Source organism: Sinocyclocheilus rhinocerous, unplaced genomic scaffold, assembly GCF_001515625.1.
Source record: "Sinocyclocheilus rhinocerous isolate Xijiao unplaced genomic scaffold, SAMN03320098_v1.1 scaffold168, whole genome shotgun sequence".
NCBI lineage: Eukaryota > Metazoa > Chordata > Actinopteri > Cypriniformes > Cyprinidae > Sinocyclocheilus > Sinocyclocheilus rhinocerous.
In genome coordinates this window covers 245,070-258,574 of record NW_015635532.1, presented here as the reverse complement: position 1 = coordinate 258,574, position 13,505 = coordinate 245,070, and the positions used below count along the sequence as shown (strand labels likewise).

Below are 13,505 nucleotides of genomic sequence, written 5' to 3'. Positions count from 1 at the left end.
CTCCGCGCAGGCGCAGCACAGCAGTGTAGCACACATTGATCGGCACATGCACATCACAGACAGGCAGAGAGCCGCAGAAGTGAAGCCCTCCCTCCTTTTCCAGTTGTATTTGTCTCGGTGTGGAGGTGAGTGGTGATGAACAACATACTAAGCTACCTGTGCCTCGTATTTGTAACTGCAGGTTAAATACATTCATGTCCTGCATTAAACAGTGTGTAAATGCATCTAGATGTCCCTTCTAATGCAGCTTCTGTGTTTTCTCTGCATTGCATTTTAATTTTGTCAATACTGATTTAATTTGCTTGGTAACATATCAAAAACTTTAGGAGTCAGCTGTCCACGGTAGTCCTTAAGATATCAGCACAATAACACACTCCGCAAAATACCGTCTAATTATTATCGATAAAATCCCAGATAAAATGGAGATATATTTTTTGTCATACCCCTAATATATTTAACGTTTTGTTTAGAAAAAAATTTAAATAAATATGAGGTGCCATTTTTTCCACTCAAAATGTCTGTGCACGTCCCTGGTAAAAAGGTTGGTTTCTGGCCGTGCGTGTCTAGTTGTTGATGATGATAGACAATATGTGGAGCTGAACCGTAACAAAGGACATTTGGTGGTAAAAGAGGGAATAGACAGAGAGCAGCTCTGTGACAAAAATCTCCATGAAGTTTCTGTCTTGAGATTTTGCTTGAAAACCCTCTGGAATTTTCTCGAATACCATCGAGATCCAAGACATCAATGATCATGCACCCGTTTTTTCCAAGAAAGAAATAATTCTCGAGATAAGCGAGTCCACACCTATAGAAAAACATTTCTTGTTAGACACAGCCACTGATCCCGACGTTGGTTTGAATTCTCTTCAAATCTACAGTCTGAAACCTACTGACATTTTTTCTTTAAAGCAACACAGTCACTCAGACGGCAGTAAATATGCAGAGATCGTGTTGCAGTTGGTGCTGGACAGAGAAAAACAGAGCGACCATTCACTTATATTAACGGTTATTGATGGTGGAGACCCGCCGCGCTCTGGAACCGTTAAAATACACCTTACTGTGCTTGATGCTAATGATAATGTACCAGTTTTTACGGAATTGATGTATAAAGCAAGTATAGCTGAGAACGCGGTAAGAGGCACGTTGATAACTAAAGTAAGTGCATCTGGTGCAGATGAAGGAAACAATGGCAATGTAACATATTCCTTTACTTATATTAGAGAGGATGCAGCGCACCTCTTTGAAATCAATGCAAATACAGGTGAAATGATTATAATAGGAAATCTAGATTTTGAATCAATTCAACATTATGAAATTAACCTTCAAGCAAAAGACCCAGGTGGTTTCGCAGGTGCCAGTAAATTGGTCATAGATGTTGTAGATGTTAATGACAACAGCCCGGTTATAACAATGACATCTTTTTCGGGTAAAAATACAAGCGGATTCTCCACCCGGCACAGTTGTAGCTTTAATAAGCGTCCAGGATTTAGACTCTGGTAAAAATGGACAGGTCCGCTTAAGTTTAGAACAAAATTCTCCCTTTACAGTTAAACCATCACCGCGTAAGTACTACACTTTGGTCACCAATGCACCACTAGACCGAGAAAAAGTTTCCAGTTTTAATTTAACGTTAGTTGCGCGTCAGATGAGGGCAGCCCCTCAGTATTCAGTAAAATAACTATTTATTTAGATATTACTGATATTAACGACAATGCTCCAGCCTTTAGTCAGCGTGAATATAAAACGTATATATTAGAGAATAACTCACCCGGCGTTTCTCTGCTGACTCTTAAAACAACAGACCCTGACGCAGGACAAAACGCGCGTATCGCCTATTATCTGATAGATACAGATGTAAATGGTTCTCCTGTCTCAACGTACTTCTCTATAGACTATGGAATTATCCACGCGGTGCGATCACTTGATTATGAACAGATGAAAGAGTTTAAAATACATGTGAGAGCGCAAGATGGAGGGTCTCCACCTCTTGGTTCAAATGCAACAGTTATCATTAACGTTCAAGACCAGAATGACAACGCGCCTCAGATTCTGTATCCGGTCCAGTCAGTATGTGGTGGCTGAAATAGTGCCTCGTTCGGCAGATGTGGGTTATCTGGTGACTAAAGTGGTGGCTGTTGATGTGGACTCTGGACAGAATGCCTGGCTCTCATATAAACTGCAGAAAGCCACAGACAGGGCGCTGTTTGAAGTGGGCTTACAGAATGGAGAAATAAGAACTGTACGCCAAGTGACAGATAAAGATGCTGTGAAACAAAGACTCACTGTTGTAGTGGAGGACAACGGGCAGACCTCTCGATCAGCTACAGTCAATGTTAACGTGTCGGTTGCAACTGCTTGGCTGCAGTCTCATTTCTTTTTATAACGTGTTTAGTCGTCATAATATCTGTTAAAATCTACAGGTGGAGGCAATCTCGTTTGTATTATCAATCAAATCTCCCGGTTATTCCGTACTATCCGCCTCGTTACGCAGACACTGTTGGCACAGGAACTCTGCAAAACGTGCATAATTATGAAATTTACAGAACCACAGACTCCAGGAAAAGTGATGTTAAGTACTTCGGACCCATCAGTCAAAGTCTGATGAGTGTTGACACGAGTGGAACCGAAACAATTCCAAAGGAGAAACGTAGCATCGATTGGACTGAAACGGGCAGCACACTGGTGAGTCTCCACAATGTGATTTTTTTTCTAAACATAGCTTTCAAAGGATATTGTACACTAGTAGGCTGCAATGTTATAGCTAAAAGTGACATTTAAACGGCATATGCGTTGTCGCTGTCCATGGTGCTGAAAAGGATAGCCTCGATTCAATAAGTCTTATCCTACATATCAATGTCATTTGCATTATATATATATATTATAGTACAAAGGATATCATTAAATTGGAAATAGGTAAACATCACAGATTTCGTCCCTTGCTTTGGCTCACTTTGAACAGCAAGGGCCGCTGTTGATCAGTAAAACATATTATGGTGTGCTTCGTCATTCAGCAGTCTTCACCCCTCCCCAATTTCTTACATTGTGGCAGATGAGGGCAAGGCTGCCTCGACATTTTTATTCAGGGTTGCCTGCAAAAGGCACTAAGGTTTGCAATACATTTTTCATTGCATTATTTCCTCACAACATCTTGGATTACATCTCAACTTTTTAACGTATAGGATTTACAATTTGTTAACCTTGTGATTATTATGGTTCAGTGGGGTCATCGGTCTTGGCGATGGAAAATTATGGGGCTGTTATCGATGTTTTTTTCTTTTTATATTTACACTGCAAGAGGACAGATACGATATTCGATTCTGGAGGAGATGAAGAAAGGCTCACTCATAGGTAATGTAGCACAAGATCTGGGGCTCGATTTGAAAAGGCTTCGAACGGGTCGAGCGCGTATCGTGACCGGAGAAAGCACTCAGTACGCTGAGCTTAAAACAGACAAAGGGATTCTGGTCGTGAGTGAGAGAATAGACCGAGAACAGCTCTGCGGCGACGTCACACCATGCAGCTTTAGCTTTGAGATCATTCTAGAGAACCCAATGGAGCTGCACCCAGTTACTGTTGAAATATTGGATGAAAATGATCACGCGCCGTCCTTTCAGAACAAAGAATTAAAATTCGAAATTAGCGAGTCTGCAACGCTTGGTTCACGCTTTTTATTGGAAAGCGCAGATGATCACGACGTAGGCGTGAACTCACTGCAGAATTACATTTTATCGACAAATAATCATTTTGTTTTAAAGCAACACTCAAATCCAGACGGCAGTAAATACGCGGAAATGGTTTTACAGAAAGCCTTAGACCGGGAGGAGCATCCTCATCTATCTCTAAAGCTGATCGCTGTAGATGGCGGAAACCCGCAGGGGTCTGGCTCTGTTAATATAGAGGTTACAGTTTTAGATGCGAATGACAACGCACCTGTGTTTAACCAGACAGTCTATAGGGCATCTGTGATGGAAAATGCACCGAAGGGCACTTACATTACTACCGTGAACGCCACAGATGCAGACGCCAGTTCTTATGGGCGAATAACGTACAATTTCTACAAACAAAAAGGAACCGCTGCGCAGTTATTCAACATTGACAGCGACACTGGCATTGTTTCTGTTATTGGAGAAATTGATCATGAAAAAGATATTAAATTTGAACTTACAGTTGAGGCTAGGGATCAGGGTGGATTAACTGATTCGAGTAAAATTGCACTAGAGGTCATTGATGTAAACGACAATGCACCTGTCATTAATACAATGTCTTTCTCGAACACAGTATCTGAAAATGCTCCACCTGATACCACAATTGCAATAATAAATGTTAAGGACTCAGACAATGATGATAATGGCAAAGTCAATTGTTTTATCGAAGGATCTGAAGATTTTACAATAAAATCGACTTTAAGAAATTATTATTCTTTAGTCATAAATGCTATTTTAGATCGTGAGAAGTTGTCAGAGTATAACATAACTGTCATCGCCACTGATTCCGGAAAGCCGCCACTAACAAGCAGAAAAACATTTAATTTAAAAGTAACTGATGTTAATGATAATCCCCCAGTTTTTCAGCAGAGTATTTATAATTCATACTTGTTAGAGAATAATTCACCTGGTGTTTCTATTCTTTCAATCCGAGCTCGTGACCCGGACGAAAATCAGAATGCGCGTATATCTTACATTCTGGAAGAAAATGACTTTGGCGGCTCTCCTGTAGGAACGTATGTTTCCGTTAACGCAGAAAGCGGAGTTGTACACGCAGTGCGAGCTTTTGATTATGAACAGATCAAAAACATTAAAGTAACAATTATAGCGCAGGATGGCGGCTCTCTCCCGCTTTGTAGCAACGTAACCGTGAACATTTTCATCCAAGATCAGAACGACAACGCGCCTCAGGTTCTGTATCCGGTCCAATCGGGCGCTTCTGTGGTGGCTGAAATAGTGCCTCGTTCGGCAGATGTGGGTTATCTGGTGACTAAAGTGGTGGCTGTTGATGTGGACTCTGGACAGAATGCCTGGCTCTCATATAAACTGCAGAAAGCCACAGACAGGGCGCTTTTTGAGGTGGGCTTACAGAATGGAGAAATAAGAACTGTACGCCAAGTGACAGATAAAGATGCTGTGAAACAAAGACTCACTGTTGTAGTGGAGGACAACGGACAGCCCTCTCGATCAGCCACAGTCAATGTTAATGTTGCGGTGGCGGACAGCTTCCCTGAAGTGCTCTCGGAGTTCACTGACTTTTCGCACGACAAGGACTACAACGACAACCTGACTTTCTATCTGGTCTTAGCCTTGGCCGCAGTCTCATTTCTTTTCATAACATGTTTGGTCGTCATAATATCTGTTAAAATCTACAGATGGAGGCAATCTCGCCTGTTTTACAAGTCCAATCTTCCAGTTATTCCGTATTATCCACCGCGTTACGCGGACACTGTTGGCACAGGAACTCTGCAGCACGCCTATAATTATGAGGTTTACAGAACGACCGATTCCAGAAGCAGTGACTGTACGTTTGTCAGACCTGCAAGTCAGAACGTGTTGATAGTGGATCCTAATTCTACACTGACAGTGCAGCGCCCTCCCAGCGAGAAAAACATGCTGGATGAATTAGATTCGCCAGTAGAGGTGAGATATTATTATTATTGTTGTTGTTGTGTACTCAGTTAATATAATATGGTAATGTGATAAACTTTGAAACGTTGCATGAATTCATTCCAACTTGTTTTTCAGGTTACAAGGACCTGTGTCACATTTTACTCATTTATCGCTACATGTCTGTGCGGAGTTTGTATATATTTCAGCACTTCCTAAGTGGACAGCGCTGCTGTCGATTTACATGAATTTTTCTTAGTATTCTTTTTTTCTTTTGTCTGTTGAAATGTTTGCGTTCTGTTAATGCTTATTTTGAACTCTAAGGGCCGCTGTTGGTCAATGAAATACTTTAAGTGCAGCAGGCTTGTCTCACAGTAAACCATGGACCCACCCCATCAGTGCGCGCTTTGACGCAGCTCACTCCCCTGTTTCATTCTTTAAGGGTTGGTGAGAGGGTGACTTTCTCTGTCTATTTTTCTTCCAAACGAATACAAAACGTTTTTGTAATCCTGCCTTGGAATATTGCTCTATCATATTGGAATATTAATGGTGAACTTGCTTGCAAATCAGTATGGCTGTTAAGGATTTTTATCGAAATGGATGCGCTCGATGGCGTGTTTTCTTCCAACCGCAGTGGCAAGTATTGTTTTTCATCTCGTGCTACATTCCTTTTGCCATCTCTCAAATTCGCTACTCCATCCCTGAAGAAATGAGTAAAGGCTCGCTTATTGGTAATGTAGCACAAGATCTGGGGCTGGATTTGAAAAGGCTTCGAACGGGTCGAGCGCGTATCGTGACGGGAGAAAGCACTCGGTACGCAGAGCTTAGAACAGACAAAGGGATTCTGGTCGTGAGTGAGAGAATAGACCGAGAACAGCTTTGCGGCGACACCACGCCATGCAGCTTCAGCTTCGAGATTATTCTAGAGAACCCAATGGAGCTGCACCAGGTTACTGTCGAAATCACCGATGTTAATGATAATTCTCCGGTGTTTGAAAATAATAAAATCAGTTTTGAAATTAGTGAATCGGCAGCTCTTGGTTCGGGTTTTGCTTTAGAAAGGGCGTATGACTCTGACGTAGAACTGAATTCTTTGCAAAATTATATTCTCTCACGAAATGATTATTTTGTTCTTAAACAAAACTCAAACCCAGACGGCAGTAAATACGTTGAGATGGTTCTTGATAAAGCGTTAGACCGGGAGGAGCATCCTCATCTATCCCTGAAGCTGATCGCTGTAGATGGCGGAAGCCCGCAGAGGTCTGGCTCTGTTAATATAGATGTTACTGTTTTAGATGCGAATGACAACGCACCTGTTTTTAACCAGACAGTCTATAGGGCATCTGTGATGGAAAATTCTGAAAAAGGTACTCCTCTAATCACTGTAAATGCGACGGATGCAGATAGTGGTACAAACGGACAATTACTTTATTCGTTTTCTGATATAAAAGAACAATTTAAAGACATTTTTAACATTGACGGGAATACAGGTCAGATAACTGTTATAGGTGATGTTGATTTTGAGAAAGATAAGCGGTTTGAAATAAGAGTTAAGGCTAAAGACCAAGGCGGTCTGACAAGCACAAGTAAACTTATAATTGATGTAACTGACATTAATGATAATGCACCTGCGATAAACGTGATGTCTCTCTCGAGCCCTATATCAGAAGATTCGCCTCCAAGTACTACTATTGCAATAATTCATGTAAAAGACGCAGACTCAGGAAGAAATGGACAGGTTATGTGTTCTATTGATAAAAACCTCCCGTTCAATATCAAATCGTCCCTCTCGAACTATTATAATTTGATCACAGATGCCTTTCTTGACCGTGAAACTCAGTCAGAATATAATATAACAGTGATTGCGACCGATTCAGGTTCACCTGCACTCTCCAGCTCAACAACACTACGCCTCAAAGTTTCTGACATCAATGATAATGCGCCAGTTTTCGATCGAAATAGCTATTCAACACACATTCTTGAAAATAACGAACCAGGGCTGTCCATATATAGTGTAACTGCGAGAGATTTAGACTGGAATCAAAACTCCATATTGTCGTATTTTTTAGAAGATACTCAAATTGTTGGTGTGCCGATTTCCTCTTACGTGTCCATAAACTCCGAGAATGGCATAATACACGCAGTTCGTTCATTTGATTATGAGCAAATTAAACAGCTTAGTTTCGTTGTAAAAGCGCAGGATGGAGGAAACCCTCCTCTGAAGAGTGATCAGAAATGCGCCAGACCTTGCAGTGAGAGCATCATTAGTCTGGACAGCAGCGGGACACATACACTTACGCATGCTCAAAGAGAAAAAAACAATCAAGATTTCGATGATCAGGTGAGATTTACTGTATATTTTGTTATATATTAGAGTTTTTTCTTCTTCTTTTTTTCGTGTGTGTGTGTGTGTACATGTATGAAATCTATTTGTTAAGTCAACCGTTGCTTTTGTGTTTTTCTGTAAACACTTTTTTTTTGTACCAAGGTAATTCTCAACAAATTGAAACTACATCTCATTTTGTCGTTTGTTATTTAGATAGTTATCATATGATACATATGTAATATATTAATTGTTTGAAACCATCGTGTAGAAAATGTGTCTTGATTCACTGACCATGGTGCTGAAATACTGTCAGTGGGATATTTTAGTCCCTCTTTGTGACTGTCCGTTTTTCTCCCTTGGAGAAGTATAGTTTTCTCATATTGCTTACGTTTTAAACACGTTATTTTGTAATTTTTATTCGTGAATGTTTTTATTTTTCCTCTATAATAAAAAAAAATGCTGTTTTTTTTATTAGGCATACATGACAATTTAAAGACTAACCAATTGCTTTTCTAGGAGACATTCATTGCAATCCAAATGTATATTATGTAATATATTTATAGTGTATATATTTAATATATTTTTATATGATGTATCTTTTTGACTTCTGAAATGTTTATATTTTATGTTTAATTTGTCGCCTTTTGAACGGTAGATGTCTCAAATAATAAGAATAACAAGTATACGTGTATTCATTTCTGTAGTTCATCAGACTGAACTCACAGTGCCGCTGTTGGTCAATATGTCAGTGTAGAGAGCAGATCTGCTGCAGTTCCACCCCCATCATCTCCATATTATTAGAGTGAGACATAAACTGAGAGCACAGTCTGAGAAGGAGAAAGAAGGCACATCCCATAGATAATGTATTTATTATAATTTTTAGGATTTACAGACTTTTTATCACCACTTTTCACTTTGGATTTTTTCATGATTACCTCCAGCTTTTTGGATTAATTTGTTTTCTGCCTTAATCTTCTCTTCCGTGGTCTTCTGAAAAACTGTCGGACAGAACAATGGCGCGGCAAGTACTGCTGTTTATTTGGTTTCTCTCTCTCAGTTCGGCTCTCGGGCAGGTCAGTTACTCCATTCCTGAGGAAATGGCGAAAGGCTCTTTAGTCGGGAACATAGCACAGGATTTAGGTTTAGATTTAAAGAGACTGAAATCGGGTAAAGCGCGTATTTATACAGGAGACAACGTTGAATACATCGAGCTGAATAAAGAAAGAGGAGTCATCCTTATCAAAGAGAGAATAGACCGAGAGGCGCTATGCGGACAGACAACGCCTTGCGCCCTACATTTTCAGATTATTCTCGAAAATCCAATGCAGTTGTATCGCGTTACAGTTGAGGTCACAGATATAAATGACAATGCACCAATGTTTAGTAAGGCTGAGATGAGATTTGAAATTAATGAATTGTCTTCATCAGGTGCCAGATTTATTTTGGAGAGGGCTATAGATCATGACGTCGGTCGAAATGGTCTGCAGAGTTATTCTTTAGAGCCGACAGATAATTTTGTTTTAAAATTTCAGAATCTCCCCGATGGAAATAAAGCCGTCGAAATGGTTCTCCAAACGCACTTAGATCGAGAGAAAAAAGATCATATATCTTTACTTTTAACAGCATTCGACGGAGGCGATCCCCAAATGTCTGGTACAATGAAGATACATATTACAGTTTTAGATGCTAATGATAACGCCCCTGTGTGTTCACAATCCGTATACAAAACTAACATAGCTGAAAATTCGCCAAAAGGCACAGTTTTAACTACAGTTAGTGCTTCTGATGCTGACCAGGGTTCAAATGGTAGAATATCGTTCTCCATTTCAAGTACTGCGGACAAAGCGGCAGATATTTTTGAAATATATCCTGAATCTGGTGTTGTAAAGCTTATTGGGGGCATAGATTATGAAATAAGTAAGTATTATCAAATTGATGTTCAGGCACGAGATGAAGGCGGTCATACTGATTCCTGTAAAATAATTGTTGACGTTATTGACACAAACGATAATAGTCCCACTATTAATATTATCTCAAAATCAAGCCAGATATCAGAGGATTCAAAAACTGGCAATGTTTTAGCGATATTAAATATTCAAGACCTAGACTCAAATGAAAGCGGCAAAGTTAATTGTCACTTAAATGAAAATGTTCCATTCGTCATTCAATCTTCGCCCGATGGGTTCTACAGTTTAGTCACAGATGGTGATTTAGACCGAGAGCGCGAGTCTGAGTATAACATCAGTGTGACGTGCGCGGATGAGGGCGTGCCCTCTCTCTCCAGCAGCGTCATTCTCTCCTTAAAGATATCAGATGTGAATGATAACGCGCCTGTCTTTCACAAGAGCTCATATGAGGCCTCTGTTCAAGAAAACAACACACCTGGTCTTTCCATTTTCACAGTCAGAGCCAGAGACGCAGATTTTAACCAGAATGCCCGTGTGTCTTACATGCTGGAGGACTCGTCGGTTAAAGGAGTGCCCGTCTCCTCGTTAGTGTCCGTTAGTGCTGACAGTGGAGTCATACATGCAGTGCGATCTTTCGATTACGAGCAGATCAAAGATTTCCAGTTCCGCGTAAAAGCGCAGGACGGAGGCTCTCCTCCTCACAGCAGCAACGTGAACAACCACAACCTGACTTTCTATCTGGTCTTGGCCTTGGCTGTAGTTTCGTTTCTCTTTATCGTGTCTATCATTGCCATACTGTCAGTCAAATGCTACAGATGGAGACGCGAGCGGATGTTTTACAAATCTGGAGCGAATCTTCCAGTTATTCCATATTATCCGCCTCTTTATGCAGACGTAGGGGGCACAGGAACTTTACAGCACGTGTACAATTACGAGGTTTGCAGAACCACTGACTCCAGAAAGAGTGATCTGAAATACGGCAGACCTTGCAGTGAGAGCATCATTAGTCTGGGCAGCAGCGGAACACAGACACTCACGCATGCGCAAAGAGGAAGACTGAACTTTGACGATTGTGACGATCAGGTGAGAAATATATTTACAGCTAATTTATATTTTAAGACGTTGTTTCTCATAATTAATCATTTTTGCTTTAGCTGTTGACAGTATCGCTGATTAGTTTTCTGAAATAAATCGTTTATGTAATTTTAAGAAGTTGACAAGTAAATAATGGTGTATTTTGATCTTATATTATGGTTTGGCCAGTTTTTATAGTTGTCTATTTTCTGCATTTCTATTACTCAAATTATTATTCTCTATTTTTATTAGTATCTCTTTTTTGTACAGCCAAAAATAAAAAAAATAAAAAATGTTATGCTTCAAGTAGACGTTTATTTATATATTTATTTTAATATATATTCGTTTTTTTATTAGTTTATTTTATTAATTTTAAGTCCGAGGGAATATGGAACACTGTCACTGATATATAGACTAACGATTTAACATGCGGTGGCATTTTCAATTTTTATTTGACTAACTTTTTTTCTGCACGACTTGTTATACTTGTCTTTGTCATTTAGTGAGAAACTTCAGCTTCGCTGACCATGGTCCTGAAATGCAGAGAAGCGGTCATTTTCCTCATGTATTCTGATGCATCTTTTTAGAGGAGACCATGTTTTTTAGTTAGTTTTTTTTTCTGAAGTTTGTCTGTCTATCCTTCTGATCACAGTTAAACGACACAAACTTTAATTCGTTTTCAGATACTTGGTGTGTGTTTAATTGCATTTAAAATATTTCTCCGTCTCTCTGATCAATGGACACGCGGATAGGGCTTGATCAAAACACTGAGGGAACGAGAAATGTATTTGTTTTAGTTTTTTTCTTTAAATCTCATTTACACAAACTCATACAATAATTTTATCTCTTAGATGTTTGTATTATAATGGACATTTGCTAGTGTTATACTACTTTGTTCAGTACACTGCTTTTATTAGACGTGTCTGACACAGATAAAGGTTTATTCATTTTACATTTTCTGTAGTTCATCAGACTGAACTCTTAGTGCCGCTGTTGGTCAATATGTGAGTTTAAAGAGCAGATCTGCTGCAATTCCACCCCCATCATCTCCATATTATTAGAGAGAGACAGAAGCTGAGAGCACAGTCTGAAATGAAGAGAGAAGACAAATCACGAAGATACTGTATTTAGTATCCTTTTCATTGACTTACAGACTTTTTTGTTAGCTCTCGTCACTTTGGATTTATACATGATTTCCTCCAGCTTTTTGGATTGATTTTTTTTTTTTCTGCTTGAATCTTCCTTCCGTGGTCTAATGCAAAATGTCGGACAGAACAATGGCGCGGCAAGTACTGCTGTTTATTTGGTTTCTCTCTCTCAGTTCGGCTCTCGGGCAGGTCAGTTACTCCATTCCTGAGGAAATGGCGAAAGGCTCTTTAGTCGGGAACATAGCGCAGGATTTGGGTTTAGATTTAAAGAGACACTAAAGTGGTGGCTGTTGATGTGGACTCTGGACAGAATGCCTGGCTCTCATATAAACTGCAGAAAGCCACAGACAGGGCGCTGTTTGAAGTGGGCTTACAGAATGGAGAAATAAGAACTGTACGCCAAGTGACAGATAAAGATGCTGTGAAACAAAGACTCACTGTTGTAGTGGAGGACAACGGGCAGCCCTCTCGATCAGCTACAGTCAATGTTAACGTGGCGGTGGCGGACAGCTTCCCTGAAGTGCTCTCGGAGTTCACTGACTTTCCGCACGACAAGGACTACAACGACAACCTGACTTTCTATCTGGTCTTGGCCTTGGCTGTAGTTTCGTTTCTCTTTATCGTGTCTATCATCGCCATACTGTCAGTCAAATGCTACAGATGGAGACGCGAGCGGATGTTTTACAAATCTGGAGCGAATCTTCCAGTTATTCCGTATTATCCGCCTCTTTACGCAGACGTAGGGGGCACAGGAACTTTACAGCACGTGTACAATTATGAGGTTTGCAGAACCACTGACTCCAGAAAGAGTGATCTGAAATACGGCAGACCTTGCAGTGAGAGCATCATTAGTCTGGGCAGCAGCGGAACACAGACACTCACGCATGCGCAAAGAGGAAAACTGATCAATAAAGAATTTGATGATCAGGTGAGAATTTTTATTCCCAGTTTGTGTAGCAGTTTACAACATTTTTTTGTACTGCAAAAGCATTCAAACCGTTCATACATGCATCTTAAGTGTTTCCAGTTTTACATACAAATAACAAGCAAGTTGCTACTCACATAATCAGGCTGTTGTTTTCATGATGGCATCCTTGCTGTAGTTTGAAGTATTTCCCTATTATTTATTTTCTTGTGTCAATGTTACGGATCTGATGTGGGTTTTCTGCTTCTGTATTTATTTTGTTACGTTGGTTTTAGCTTTAGTGCTTTGATGCAAGATTGTGTGTGAGGTGTATGTACAATAGTTATATGATTGTACAAATATTTTATCAGTTGTTAAATAATCTGGAGAATCTCGCGTAGCTACTTTTAGACCATTTTCGGTCTTCAGAAATGCCTGAAATAATCTTTCTACTCTGTTAAGTGGTTTTTCTGCTATATCCGTATTTCATAGTTTTTAAATCCACAATGCGTTTTTAAGACTGTTTTGAGGAACTTTCAAATATGCTTGTGA

General features: G+C 39.9%; 1 protein-coding gene across 1 annotated transcript; it reads left to right on the top strand.

Annotated features, from left to right (window-relative positions):
• Positions 1-2,029: 2,029 nt before the first annotated feature.
• On the top strand, positions 2,030-13,263 carry LOC107747110 (protocadherin gamma-A4-like). The gene is made up of 3 exons (XM_016561536.1): positions 2,030-2,128; positions 12,333-12,996; positions 13,250-13,263. The coding sequence occupies exons 1-3, from the start codon at positions 2,030-2,032 to the stop codon at positions 13,261-13,263; spliced, it is 777 nt and encodes a 258-aa protein (XP_016417022.1).
• Positions 13,264-13,505: the final 242 nt, after the last annotated feature.

Coding starts and splice junctions, on each gene's coding strand:
- LOC107747110 (XM_016561536.1), top strand. CDS start 2,030: ATGACAACGCGCCTCAGATTCTGTATCCGGTCCAGTCAGTATGTGGTG. Junction 2,129..12,332: donor GTTATCTGGTGACTAAAGTG/GTGGCTGTTGAT, acceptor GACACTAAAGTG/GTGGCTGTTGATGTGGACTC.